The sequence below is a fragment of the Episyrphus balteatus genome, chromosome 2 (genome assembly GCF_945859705.1).
Source record: "Episyrphus balteatus chromosome 2, idEpiBalt1.1, whole genome shotgun sequence".
Lineage (NCBI taxonomy): Eukaryota > Metazoa > Arthropoda > Insecta > Diptera > Syrphidae > Episyrphus > Episyrphus balteatus.
Genome location: NC_079135.1, coordinates 40,845,670 through 40,860,603, shown reverse-complemented (window position 1 = coordinate 40,860,603; position 14,934 = coordinate 40,845,670). Strand labels below are relative to the sequence as shown.

The 14,934-nt window shown below is 29.1% G+C and overlaps 1 protein-coding gene across 1 annotated transcript; it reads right to left on the bottom strand.

The window, feature by feature from the left end:
* Nucleotides 1–3,670: 3,670 nt before the first annotated feature.
* On the bottom strand, nt 3,671–13,206 carry LOC129912706 (uncharacterized). The gene is made up of 4 exons (XM_055991076.1): nt 12,819–13,206; nt 7,671–7,808; nt 4,905–5,086; nt 3,671–4,663 (listed from the first exon to the last, which is right to left on the bottom strand). The coding sequence occupies exons 1-4, from the start codon at nt 12,953–12,955 to the stop codon at nt 3,726–3,728; spliced, it is 1,395 nt and encodes a 464-aa protein (XP_055847051.1). The 5' UTR covers nt 12,956–13,206; the 3' UTR covers nt 3,671–3,725.
* Between the last annotated feature and the right edge of the window lie 1,728 nt (nt 13,207–14,934).

Here is a 14,934-nt window from a genome sequence, read left to right as displayed (position 1 = left end):
ACTACGTATAATGGACTGTGGCATTGGTTGTCGCTGTGGTCAGTTTATAGCGTTCGATTGCTTGATTATTCACTCAGTCAGTGTACACCTGAGAGATATATTTTTTTCACCATGTTTCTTCTTTTGGTTTAATTTTTTTTTTTCATTTTTTGATGATACTTCAACTTCATATCTTTATAAAGTTCTAAAGCAAAAGGCTTAACAATCAGACAACAACAACAAAAAAATAAAAAGAACAGAATTCATGATTTGCAGATTATAAACGTAGGACAGAGTATTATAGTTTGGGTTATGTGTTTGCGTGTGTCTAATTGTTTGTGATGTGTTAAACATCTTGAGATCACTTGTGTGATACCTCACACACTTGATTCTGTCAACTAAGATCCTGGAGTAATGAGCTTATATGTAAATATAAACTGTAACGAGTAACATGACCGTGTGAGAGGATGAAGTTTCAGTTAGGAATCTTAACGAATGGTAGCATTTTTACATGACATGTATGTAAATGAAAGAGCTGAGATGCGAACTTGAAAACATAAAAATTAACGCAATTTAGTTGACATTTTTTTTCTTTGTGTTCTTTTTTGGTCTGGTAAATGGTAATGAGATATCTCTTTGGGATTTTTAAATCAGTACGAAATCTCAAAAAAAAGAAAAACATAACGGTTAATTTAAGCCATAAGTTGTAGCCCAAATAAGTAGACAAATAAATTTGATCTTCAAATTTTTATGTTTTAAGTTAACAATGAATCTACCGAAAATTAATCGCCTTATTTGCTTTTAGATAAAAAAAGGAAAAAAATGGTAAAGTAAGACAAAATTACTTAAAGAACAAGTTAGTAAGAGTTTTTAGCCTTTCTGACATTTTTCTTTAACAAGGATTAAATATTATATTATTATCCCTCCTTACTTCCAGTACATTTACTCTTCGTCATATTTTAAGTTATCCTAATATAAAATGTTATTAATCTTGAAACAACAAAAATTTTTTTGTATTATTTATTTGGAATCTGACGTATTCAGGAAGTGATTGATTTTTTTAATCAACCATCTCTCAAATAAGGTATGTAACGCTCGTAGAAAAAAATACTCTCGTATACCTACTTTAATTATGCGTCAATCGACTACAATAAAATTATTAATTTCTTCTCATACATCAATACCTTCCATCACTGCGAATTAAAAAAAAAAAGGAATAAATAAAACAAAAAAAAATCTGTCCATAAAAAACAATACCTTGAATAGTGTGGTAGATTAACACACTTTATTCATGAAGGGGAAATCTGCTTGCACGTCACAGCCAACTCAATCGTACCTGATGTGATCCCTGAAAGACCTTGATGGTCTTCATTTTATTCTTATAGAAAATTATAGGACTATAACCTCCAATTATAGATACAAAATTCATTCGTTTTGTTCTTTTCTCATCATGCTGAAGGCATACACATTATAATGATGAGGATGATGATGAGTTAAAGCAGGTTAGTGGTGTGACGCCGCTGCCGTCATATCGCTGCCGTGTAACTTAATTCAGAGTTGACATGGCGCATTACCGCTTCTCAGCTTGTCCACTTTTTGCAAGTATGTAGATATGTGTATAGGTATGAAGAGAAATGAGAATTTGCAATTACTTGACTTGGTTTTTTTTTTGTATAATTTTTATGTACAGTTAATAGAGTTCATCAGATAAAAAATTATGAGCCGAGATCAAGTGCCTAGGCATACGAGAATAAACTGTCGTGCTAAAGATAAAAAATCATCATACATGAATAAATTAAAACGGATCATGGTTCTAGGTATAGAGAACTTGAGATTCTTTAACACCACTCTTGAGAAGTAGCAATTAATACCTACGCTTAAGACCAACTTCTTGTCGGAGTTTTTTTTGTACATAGCTGCGGGTGTTAATTTTTTTTAAATAAATAAACAAAACATGATCTGACAATCTTAGGTGAAGAAGCTTTGGCCATAATTTTCGTCAAAATACTTTCAGGCTATACCAAATAAATCAATCAAATTGTTTTGATGTTATAAAAGTGAGAAGCTCTTAAGAAAAAAAAATATTTTAATAATATAATCATTGAGATGATGACTTGAGGTAAGCTAATCCGCTTACGGAAACTAGTTAATTCAATCCCAAACTCTTAAATTCGTACTTTATTCTTCTTTTATCTTCTAATTAAAGCATTCTTAAATCCTTTTTTTATTTGATACATGTTTCTTAAATAGATACTGTTTTTTTTTTCTTTGATACTACTTTACTCCTTAAAATATAAAAAATATCTTTGTTTTTCTTAAAAAATAAGGAGTAAAAAAATATTCAATAGGAATTAAATCCCGATTTAAGAAGGTTTCAAGAATCAATTAGAACTTTTCATATCACCTGCACCTTTTATCTTCTCAAAGAACATAAAGTTCAAATCAAAAATATCTACATAAGGGTTGAGTTTTATTCTAAGATTTGGCGCAAATCTGAGCCATTTTATGATTGCTTAAAAAAAAAAAATAGGCAATTCATATTAAAAATTAATATATAATTCAAGTTCAAAGCTTTGAGTTTACTATACATATTCAGTTCATTTTATTATGAACTATAAGTGAAGGTTCTGCTGTTACTTCAAAGTCAAGAATAGTACAATTGTCTATAGTTCCATAAACTTGACTCATAACTTGGAATTTTAATATTATGCTTATAAAATTACGCATGAACATTTGCTTAAGCCAACAGTTTGTATTACAAGATAATAAGGTTTGTACTCTATACAATCATAATATTGGATTTTGAATGAAACGTATATGGAACTTGGTTTTGAATACAAATTTCATACTAAGACGCCATCGAACCCATTTCAAAATATTGCATAATTTGTTTATATTTTTTCTTATTATTATGTACTTAGCATAATGATCATCGTCAAAATGTGTATATGCAAATTATTTATTGTGAAGTTACAAATCCTTTTAAAAAAAATATCGTTATTTACTAGAGAAACTGGAGCACATAAATGATTTTAATTCATTGTCAACATGGTATACATACATCTTGTGAAGTACATGATTTTGTTGGGTGAGGAGAAGTTTTCAGTGTAGCGTTTACCTACATATTTAAAAAAGTACTCTAAAACGTGATTTGAATAATGTAGTTGAACTATTTTAAAATACATAGTAAAATAAGCTAACTTAAGTAAGTAAGTAAGTAAGTAAAATAAGCCATCAGCATATCAATTCAACAAAAGTTTTTCGAACTTTTAAAAATGCATACAAATGCAAACATTCATTTGTTTTCAAGAAATTCTTAAAGGTCATCATTGGTAGAAAGCAAAGTTTCGGGTTCTGAAATGCATGTTCTCCTTTGCTTTGCTGTTTAAAATTATAATAATATATTATCTTCTCTAATATTGATAAAGCAGCATAGCCATTGTTTATTTTACTCTTAAAATTCTCTTATCTCTTGGTCAGAAATATTAGAAAGCCGTCAATCAACAACTGAAATTTCATCCATAATATCTAAGGACACAAAAAATGAACTCGCACTTCTTTATTGACAAAGTACCTACTTGGTTATTTTGAAAGACTTATTTTTCTCAAAAACGACTATTTTGCTGAAATAAAAAAAACTTTAACAATAACAGCGACATTGTACACAATTCCAAAAAAATATATTCTTCTTTCAAAATATTATATACAAATTTTAAACTTATATCATAAATACTTAAATGCAATACCTAAATATCTGACAGTTCGGAAAGCTCATCCCTCCGCAGTGCTTCTGATGGCGATAGTGTACGTCCTCCTATTGGCAAAATATCAATATTCTGTACATGTGCTCTTACACTTTGTCCTGGAGGTAGTCCTATATACCATTTTCCAACATTTTTAATAATAGTTGAATCTCTACCATGTTGACTCCAATCTTTTTCACGACCAATTTCCAATATTCGACGATTACTTGTTATAACTGGTGGCAATGAACTTAAGTCATCTTCAAAATTCTCATCAAAACGATTGTTGGACTTGTTTCCGCGGCGTTTTTGGTCTTGCATTATTTGATTGGATTTTTTATTTGAAAAATCATCATCTTCTGATGAGTCTTCATCTTTACTTGTTTTTTTGCCACTGGTTTTTGGATTCTTTGATGTCACAGCTCCGCGACTAGAATTTCTATCATTACTATCGGGTTTAGGTTTATCATCATCCTTTGGTTTAAGTCTACCAGAACTAGAAGTTTGCAAGTATTCCTTTGGAGAAACATCATCACTTCCACGCAAGTTTGGAATCAAAGTGTTTACATGAGCTCCTCGACCAATACTATTTTTTATTATTCTGTAACCTATCCCAGCACCAGCTTCGTATTCAACAGTTCTTTGAGTGCCTTTGTCATCGAGGTAGGAATATGATCCTCTAACAATACCATCTGGACCACTTACTTCTGATCTTCGATGATCAGGAGCAGCAGCAATGAATTTGTACATTCCCTTAGAACCTCTTTGGACTGCCACTCTTCCTCTTGCAGCTGGGTTACTTGGTTTGTATAGTGGGGCAGTATATGCAACAGAAGTTTGACTATCTGGCACACTATTTAAAACTTTGAAACCAGTTCCGGCACCAGCTGCATAACGAACAGTGTGTCTTTCGCCAATATCATCAAAATATGAATAAAGACCTGGAGAAAGAATACAATTTTGGATTTTTTATTTTATACATTGTTATTGAAATTGATAAAAAGATAAATAGTTAAGTTTTTAAAACTTTTAAAAAATTCAATTTTAAAACAAACCGAAATTGAAAACTTTTTGGAAACAAAAGTTTTCAAATTTACAAAATTATAATTTTCAGCATGTTTCAATACTTTATTTTTAAAACACAACTTTATCAATATTTTTTTATCTTAGTAATTAATTCACCTCTTATTGTACCGCTGCTATCAGCATCTTCATCCCGGTTATAATCAGGCGTTTTGAAGCTGAAACTATAAGTTGGATCATCGTAGGGGTCAGCAAGTGGATCATCAGCGTTTCCTATTGGTCCTCTGGGAACCTGTGACAGATCCATTTTTCGGTGAATTTGTGGCCCATTTGCACGAAAGCTTAAAAAAAATGAAAGATAAATTAACCACTCCACTAAAAAAAAAACAAAAAGTTTCCAAAACCTGAGTCTATTTGTGTCTATTTGGAAAGAAATGTGAAAAAAAGGGTTCTTTAAAATACAACAAAATCGAAATGTATAAAAATAGGCTGTATACGGTAAGCTGTTTAAGCTGGGTTTTTGGTTTTTCTTGAAATCTTCTTGAATGTCCTTTTTTTCAAATTCTACGTCTGTAGCCCTGGCAGTAGGTATATATTTAGTTCTAACTATCTTAAAGGTTTTTATTATAAAAAAAACTTCGGTGAAAAATTTTGCTCGTTCATCTTACAAATTGGAAAAAATTCCGAACTGATGTTTCTTGATCAATTCTTTAGCTACACATAAGAACACAAAAACAAATATAAAAACGCTTTTGAATTTTAATTATTTTTTTTGAGCTGAATACAGTACCGAAATTTTGCAGCCATACTAAATGCAGGTTAAAAAATCCTTAAATCTCACTTTATTTTTGAACGAAATAGTTTTTATAGACTCCTGCAAATTTATAACTGTGTGACTTAAGTGGTTTTTGAAATGAACAATTCAATTGTTTTTTACCAAAAAGGATTCAACTCGTCTGTATTTTTTTTTTATGTTTGTTACCTTATAACTTTGGACTGAGTGAACCAATTTTGATAATTCTTTGTATTGGAAAGCTGATGGGGCCTGCAGTGTAGTCCCATTTCAATTTCGTTCAGTTCTGGCTATAGAAACTATGAGAAAAACCACCATTAAACCCAATTTTGAACCATGGAAGTCGGTTTTGATTTTTTGTTTTTTTTTTGATAAAAATGGTTATTAATGACAAAGTTTATTCCGGAGTTCAAAGCACATGTGTTTATTTTTATTTCTTGTTGATTCCGTTTAATAAAGTAAGTGAAAATGTTACGACTTAAAGCATCTATTCAAAAAGGCGTTGAAAAATATAAAAAAATCGGCACTGTTTGAAAACAGACAAGTAACGCATTTTTGTCACAGATTTATTTGTTATTTTAAAAATTACTGACTTTAACGATCTTTTGATGAAAGCCATGAGTCGTTACAAAATAATCATTTTTGTCAAAAAACAAAACCGACTTTCATGGATCAAAACTGCGTTTTATGGTTTTTCTCATAGTTCCTATCGCCATAGCTGAACGAAATTGAAATGGGATCACATTGCAGCCACCAGCTTTCCAATACAAAAAGAATTATCAAAATTGGTCCACTCCGTCCAAGTTATGAGGTAACAAACATAATACAGAGTATTTAAAAAATACTCCTTTTTGAAAGTCGATAAAAATGAGTAAAACGTGTATTGTTGGCAGTATGATTGGTTGAATCAATTCTTTATATGAATGAAAAAACTAATTTCTGAAAAAAAGTATGTTTTTCAAAAGGTGCTGATTTGTATGGTTTTTTCAAAAACCTTTTGAGAGGAAGCCTTACAAAAATTTTACTTTTCAAAATACAGAAAATAACATAAAGAAACAAAAACAATTATTCCAGAACGATACATAAGTTGGTCCTTATTGTGTACTGTACAATGTACGTACAGTGCACATGCACACTTAAGAGGATGGACAAATTGTTTGTTTTTGGTAAATCTTTTAATTTAAATAAAATAGACCCCCCCTCCTATACGATTTTTTTCTTGTCTCAACCAAACCTACACGCTCTAGCTTTTTGGCAAATTACTAATGAATCACCCTGTATAAACAAGGGCCAACATAATTTTTTATCGGTGTTTTATTTGTCAAGAAAATTGCTCGCATCATGATCGACCCAAAAGTCAATTCTCTTATTCCCAATCATTGATTTTTTTTAGCAAACTAAGTTTACTAAGTATATATATTTATCCAAATTTAAGTTTCTACCTTGAAATTCATTTAGGAACAAGAATCAAAATTAATTTTTGTTGCCAAGTCAGTGAGGTATCAATTTTAACTGCTAAATATAACTTTAAAACACAAGAATTCCGAAGAATAATAAATGAGAATCAAATAGGCTATAATTTTGTTGTGATTAAAATTGTTTTCAATTTACATTTCTTATTTTTGCAATTATGTTGGTATTACCTTCCACAAGTACCTTCTGATTTCAGTAATTTAAAGGTAAACATTTTTGCAAGTCTATAATCTGTTGAAATAAAGATACCGGAGACACACTACATTGATCGCAAATTGCGTTCAAATATTAAACCACCTACATTTACCTTTGACTGCATATTCTTAGGTCTGGTTTTATAGAAATCACCCTTTGTAAGATCTAAGATTTTTAAATACTAAGTGCTACAGATCTGTACGATATCTCATCTCAGAGCTTGCGTATTTTTTTGTTTATATCTTTTTGTGTACCATTGTTTACTATAGGCGAACACTGCAAATTTGGTTTTGCTTCTTTTCACAAAAATAATTGGATTGCTCTAGAATAAAAATGATCGACTTGTTTCATACAGAAAACAACATAAAACAAAACACAATATCAAGTCTTCTTCATAAATTATTTTTTGTTTTGTACTTGCACGTACTCAATCTACAGTTTTTTATATTGTTTAAGTTTCTTACCCACGTGGTCCGGCTGTATAGACCGTTTCTTCTACCCGTCCATTAGATGGGTTCCTCGAACCATAACGACCTCGAATGCTGTTGTCTGGATTCCCAGCCACGCTGTGATAGTAACTTCCAATGTCATCGTTGGAATGTCTGTGCAAAATAAAAATAAGAAATAAAAGAATATTTTTGTAATGTAATACAACTATGAAATGATATGTAATTCCAACAGTTTCCTTTGTTTTATAATCATACATATTTCTGTTCTGTAGGTATAGGTACCTATATAGTTTATACGAAAAATTTAATGTACAGAAGGAATTTTTATTTTATCCTATCAATTTATTGTATCACTACAAATAAATCCAAATACATACAAAAAAATTAAATCGTGATTATGAAAAAGAAGTTTGAAATTTTTTTTTTAAGTTTAAGTATTTCAAAATTGGTAGTGATGTGGCAGAACAAATAATCCAAATTATAACTTTTTAACAATTTTTTTGCTCTTTAATATTGTCACACCCGAAATAATTTTTTTTCATTCCAGTTTTTCTCGTAATTGAACTCTACAGGTGGGATATATGTTAAATAAAATCATCTTATTTACATTTCCCTGTAATTTAATTTTATTTTAATTTAGTTTAGCTAAATATAAGCGATCTTAATCTAATTATTCTTAAATCTGTATTAACAAGGTATCAAAAAAATTTGTTCCTTTCTTTCTATATTCCTTCTAATAAAATTATTTCCGTACATTTTTCATTAAAAATACCTTTGGTCTTAGAACTTAGAGGCATATAGTTAAATGGACTTTTCAAAATCTTACAAGGAAACGCTAATTTTTCCTTAAAAGAGCTCCAACAAATAAATTAAAAAAAATGACCGGGTTGCACGTACCCACACGTACTTACAATAAGAGTTTCTTAATTTAGTTAAAACTTCTTACATAAAACTTTTCTTAAAAGAAGAACAAAACAGCTTCTTAAATAAATTTGAGCCCAAAACCACTAATAGTGGAGTAACTAAAGTTAAAAAAATGGATATATTAGGGACCCCGCCGAACAGCTCTGATTTTGATGATTTTTTTTTCAAAGGTCGGTAATTAAAAATACTTTAATGTCTATAAATTAAAAATTGGCAATGTTGCCGTTTTAATTTTTTAAATTTAATTGAAGGTTTTTGTGAACAAAAAATTTTGTTTTCAAAAATTTTGCTTAAATTTCATAAATTTACTAATGTCAAAAGATTGTCTAGGCAATTAAAGGAAAACAACTATATGGGAGTGAAGGACAATCTTCCATCATTTAGGCGATAAATGCAAATTTCTCAAAAATTGACTTCAAACAAAAAAAAAAAAATATTTGAAGACAACGGAAACACCTACAATATTTAAATATACATTTTTTTTTTAAAGGTAGAAGGTTATTCATATTTGTAAAATCAAAATTCAGTAAATTGAAGAAAGGGTTTTTGGAAAAACGGTAATTTAACTCAGATTTTCGAAAAAAAATTATTAAAAAAATTTTAACATGTCCTTTTTAAAACTTTTGTGTAATATATGCGTTTATTTTTCAAATTTTTTTGGTCACATTTATTATGATTTGAAATTATAAAATGTCAATATGTACCTATTACAGTTTATGAAAAAAATTAAAAAGTATTTAATTTTCGAAGAATTTTTTTTAATAGCAGTTTTGAAAAAAAAAATTTAACTTATTTTATTTTTAAGTTCAACATTTAAATATAAAGATATTTTTTATTCATTCAAAATCATATTTTACTACGAAAAAGTTTGAAGAAAAGCCATTTACAATATTTTAATAACTTTTTTTTTCCAAAATTTTGGGTTGAGAACCATTCTTTCAAAAACTCTTGATTAAATTTAGTGGATTTAAATTTTACAGATAGAAATGGGATACTGGCTTTTTAAAAACGTGTATGCAAATATTGTAGGTGTTGCCGTTGTGTTCAAAATATTTTTTTTGTGTTTGAAGTCAGTTTTTGAGAAAATTGCACTTATCGCTTAGACGATGGAAGATTATCTTTTACTCCAATGTATTTTGTTTCCTTAAATTACCCAACCTAGAGAATCTTTTGGTATCATTTATTTTATGAAATTTAAGCAAAAAAAATGGTTTTGTTAAAAAAAAATTTCAATTAAAAAAAAAAACAATACGGCAACATCGGCAATTTTTAACCTATAGACTTTAAAGTATTTTTAATTACCGACCTTAGAAAAAAAAGATCATCCAAATCAGAGCTGTTCGGCCGGGTTCCCTAACAATTTGCTTTAGTAACTCCACTATAAGCAACTTGATTTATTTAATTAAAATATATTTTTGAAAAGCAAAAACTTTAAAAATCGTTGGAGTCGTTTATAAAAAATTTATTTTTTTGTATAAAAAAGTGGGTAGGTATTAGGGTGTCCGTTATTTCCCAAAGTGATTTTTTCGGGGGTGACACCCCCCAGATCGAAAGTTTAGGGCCTAAATACGGGGAATTTAGCAAAAACAAATTTTGTGGAGGTCATTAACCCGTGCCTCTAAGGTCATACTTTCCCCATACAAATTTGTATGGGAAATTTTTAACTCATACATAAAATTTTTTTTCTCTCGAGTTAAATCATCTATTTTTAAAATGTTTGTTGTTTCTGGTTGGAAAATAGTAGTTAAAAGATTACATTCAAAATTTCCCGTTAAAAATTTTTTTTATATTTTATTTCGGTTTTTGAAATTATTAGCTGTTTTCGTAGTTTTTGCTTTCACCTATCACATAATTTTAAATGCAGTTTTATTGGTTTTTATTTCTTTTCAAATATTGCATTCAAAAATTTGTGTATAAATCAAAAATTTTAATTTTTTTAAATTTATTTTTGAAATTTTTGCAGTTTTTTATATTAAATAAATATTATTAAATACTTTACCCTTTCTTGTTTGCAACTTTTTTGATGTCATTTTTTAGGTGAATAATTTTTTAAAAAAATTCAATAAAAATATTGTAAACATATCTTTTGTAGCTCGAAAAAAATAAATTTAAACGTATAAAAACTGCGAAAATTTCAAAAAAAAATTTAAAAAAATTAAAATTTTTGATTTATACACAAATTTTTGAATGCAATATTTGAAAAGAATTAAAAACCAATAAAACTGCATTTGAAATTATGTGATAGGTGAAAGCAAAAACTACGAAAACAGCTCATAATTTCAAAAACCGAAATAAAATATAAAAAAAATTTTTAACGGGAAATTTTGAATGTAATCTTTTAAAGGAACTATTTTCCAACCAGAAACAACAAACATTTTAAAAATAGATGATTTAACTCGAGAGAAAAAAAATTTTATGTATGAGTTAAAAATTTCCCATACAAATTTGTATGGGGAAAGTATGACCTTAGAGGCACGGGTTAATGACCTCCAAAAAATTTGTTTTTGCTAAATTCCCCGTATTTAGGCCCTAAACTTTCGATCTGGGGGGTGTCACCCCCGAAAACATCACTTTGGGAAATAACGGACACCCTAGTAGGTATATATATATATTTTTTTTTTAATATATTTTATATTTAGAGCCAATTTTTCAATCTTCTAATAACCAGTCAGTTAACTGTTCGAAGAATAAAGTTATTAGACTCATAAACAATCAGATAAAAACATTGAATTTTTCAATCAAGAATAATTAATTCTACAGAATAACAAAAAAAAATTGTCAAATTCAAAAATATTTAAAATTAAACGTCATTTTTATTCATGATTGTTTTTGTTTTCTTGTTTTCCACTGTATTTTTTTCAAAATTCTTTCAAAACAGCTTTGACAACTGACACAATATTTTTATTGAGCTTATTCCTTAGAATAATTTTATTCGTCTCTGAAAGAAGAAGATAGATTTATTCTTAGGAATAAGCTATATCTGCCTGTTGAAAAATTGATTTTTTCTCTATCCTTAGGAATAAGTACTAACTGACTATTTAACTGACTATTGAAAAATTGGCCCTTAGTGACAAAGTTGGATTGCCATTTTGTAGATTTTATTAGTTAATTAGCCTATAAATTAGCCTAAAAAACCAAGAATTAAAAAAATGCAATCTATCGTTTTTGAAAAATTGATCTTTCATAAATCCAAAAATGCTGAAAGACCGAAAACCTACAGTTTTTAAGATATCGACTGAGGAAACAAAATTGTTCTTTAATATCTGAGATTTAATGACGCAAGTTTTTTGTCACTATTTTGAATTTGAACAGTTATTTAGGTAGAACACATTGTAAAAGTAATGTTTATGTATTAAATTCTATTCCTTTTTTTCCAGTCAAGTGCTTTTTGACGTACAAAATTAAAGTAAATACAACTGCCATCTTATCTAAAATAAAATGCATTGCATATTCAGCTGTAAAATAAGATGAAGTGTTTTTCTTTATCCCAAGAATTTTAGTTTTTATGATTACATCTCAAAAAACACTCAATAACTACAGCAGCAGTCAATTAAAAGTAAGTTAATTTTGTGCTATTGCATGTTTTGTGATTTTTTATAGTATTTTACTTCTAAAAGCTAGAAGATATAAGAAACATTCCGTGACAGAATCAAGAATACATATTTAAAAATAATTACAGAATAGAATGTGAGAAAATGCTCACGGGTCTGTTGAGGGGACATTTTTTAATGTATGCACATTGCATATGCACAGTAAAATTGTAACTTTTGATAAGGTTAAGGATGTTTGAGAAGGTGTTATCTTTAAAGATATCCCAGGTGAGTGAAGAAAAATTCTTTGAATTTTTTCATAAGGTAAAACTATAATTTAGCTGAATATTTTTTTGGTTCATAACACACAAAACTTAAAAAAAATGATCACTTAAAGTCCTTTTGACAGTTTGCACTCCTCTGATTATAAAAACTGGATATCGTCGGTCTCATAAGAAAACCTCGTAACTCCATTTTTTTTTCAAAAATGACTTTTGAATGCCATTCTTTAGAAAATATGTCAGCGGAGCAACCCAGAAAATTTGGGGTCATTCCGAAAAATCTAAATAGACAAAAATTCAAATTTTGCACAGCGCGTTTCTTCCCAACTACTCTGTTGTTTGTTTACTCTTTCGTCTCTCCTGCAAAATTTTGATTTTGGGAGTTACGAGGTTTTCTTATGAGACCGACGATATAGTAAATTAATTACCGATAGGAAAAAGATCCATCTGGATTCACATTATTATATTCAATTTCACATAAAGCACTATGAAGAATTAACACATGCACGAAAGTAAGTTGCACTATTCTTCCTTTGAGTCCTGAATTTAATTTCAGATTCAACATTTCAATAACGATTTATCCAAGTCCTGATTATAAAAATTATTTTTGAACCGATAAATTCCAAAAATTTAGAGAACCGCCAAAACGAACCAACAATAAACAACAATAGACACTGACTGTTTCGTGAAAAGCGGGAGATTTTTCTTAAATATTGTTTCACTTGACCACCCACTGCCACTCTTAGCACCTTTTGTGAATCTTTTGAAGAAGTTGAGGTGATGGCCCTTCTCTTTCTATCTTCGCTGTTAGATTTCAATTATCTTAAGTTCTCATACGTTTTCACGTACAAAAGAGTTTTTCTTATAGAACAGAAGCTTGCCAATTATAATCGTAAATACCCAGATAGTATACAACCAATTTACGGGAAGTGGTTTTTCTCACTCATTTCATGTGTTGTGAGCATTCATGCATCCCAATATAAGAATAAACTTACTATACGAATAAAAAGGTAGATACAACTATATACAGTACAGTTTGATCAATTTTAATGTCTTCTTGGAACAACATCTCAATTTATAAATTTAAATGTTAGGGACGTTTAATGATTCATAGATTGTTTAATGACCGATAGAGTTTGTTTTTTTGTTTAACTAAAATAAACAATATTTTAACTCATTTACTTTAACATTTGGATTAAAAGTTAAAAATGGCGGGATGCGCAAAAAGCAGGAAGTCGGAAGTTTAAGAATAACACTTTTGGTTAAAGAAGCATGACAATAAAGATGACAGCAACACTATGTAGGAAATATATGGAAAATAAACGAGGTGATCCCATGTTTTATATGTAGATGAAAACATCAACAATAAAAGGGCAATAAGGAACCATCTTCTCCACATTCCTATCTAGACAAATTATGAGTAATTCTATAGATTTATTATGGCAATGATACGAGTATATTATATCAAAATAAGAGCTTAAAGCATTATAAGTGTTAAAGCTTGAATATAAATTTTGACTTAACTGTCAAAATGGTACAATTCTATTTCATTTTGGACATTTTAAATGATAATACAATTAAATTTTTCGCTCACCTGCTTGCTTTATGGTGTCACATCATTTTACTTACCTCCATCAAGCCTACGTTACAGAGGAATCATATTTTGGAAGGACTATACAAAAGAGAGTCCTCAGTCAGAGTTTTAATTAAAAATTAATGAGGTGGCAGATTGCATTTTAATCTCGGGCGAGAATGTGGGCAGAGTTGACTGATCCTTTTAATTCACCTCCCTGAATTATAGGAATTTTGAACTACACGCAGAAAAAAGATCGGTTAAAAATAACGTAAAACTAGTGTAAAATTAACAGAGAAGATTGTTAATATAGCACCTGCAAACTAACCCACTTTCTCGGTTAAATTTTTACTAAAATCTCAAACAAACCGAGTTTCTTGATCAATATAAACAAGTTGATCGGTTAAAATAAATACGTAGTTTTGAACCAAGACTACGTTATTTTTAACACATTTTTTTTAACCAAAAAAAAAAACTTCTCGGTAGGTCCATTATTTTTCTGCATGTACTAAAGCCGTTACTTCTTCAGAGGTCTTCCGAGTGAAATTCTGACAGTTTTGTGATACAGCCCGTTTTAAGGTTAGAAGCGATGAAAGTGATTTTTTTTTATAAAGTCTTGTTTTTTGGTATTTTGGTCGATGAGTTAAGGAGTTTTTTCAATATAAAATAAAAATAAGAGTTTTTAGCATTTAAATATAAAACGATGTTTTGGAAAAAGATTGATAGATTATTAACAATGACCCAAAGTATATGCAAAACTACGAATAATTAAATAATGTCTTTTTTTGAAAACCAGAGGTCTATCGACCAAAATACCAAAAAACAAGACTTTATGAAAAAACTCACTTTCATCGCTTCTAACCTTAAAACGGGCTGTATCACAAAACTGTCAGACTTTTACTCGGAAGACCTCTGAATTTTGATAGCTGACAATATCACCTTTAATTTGACACCAATATTGTCTTTTAACT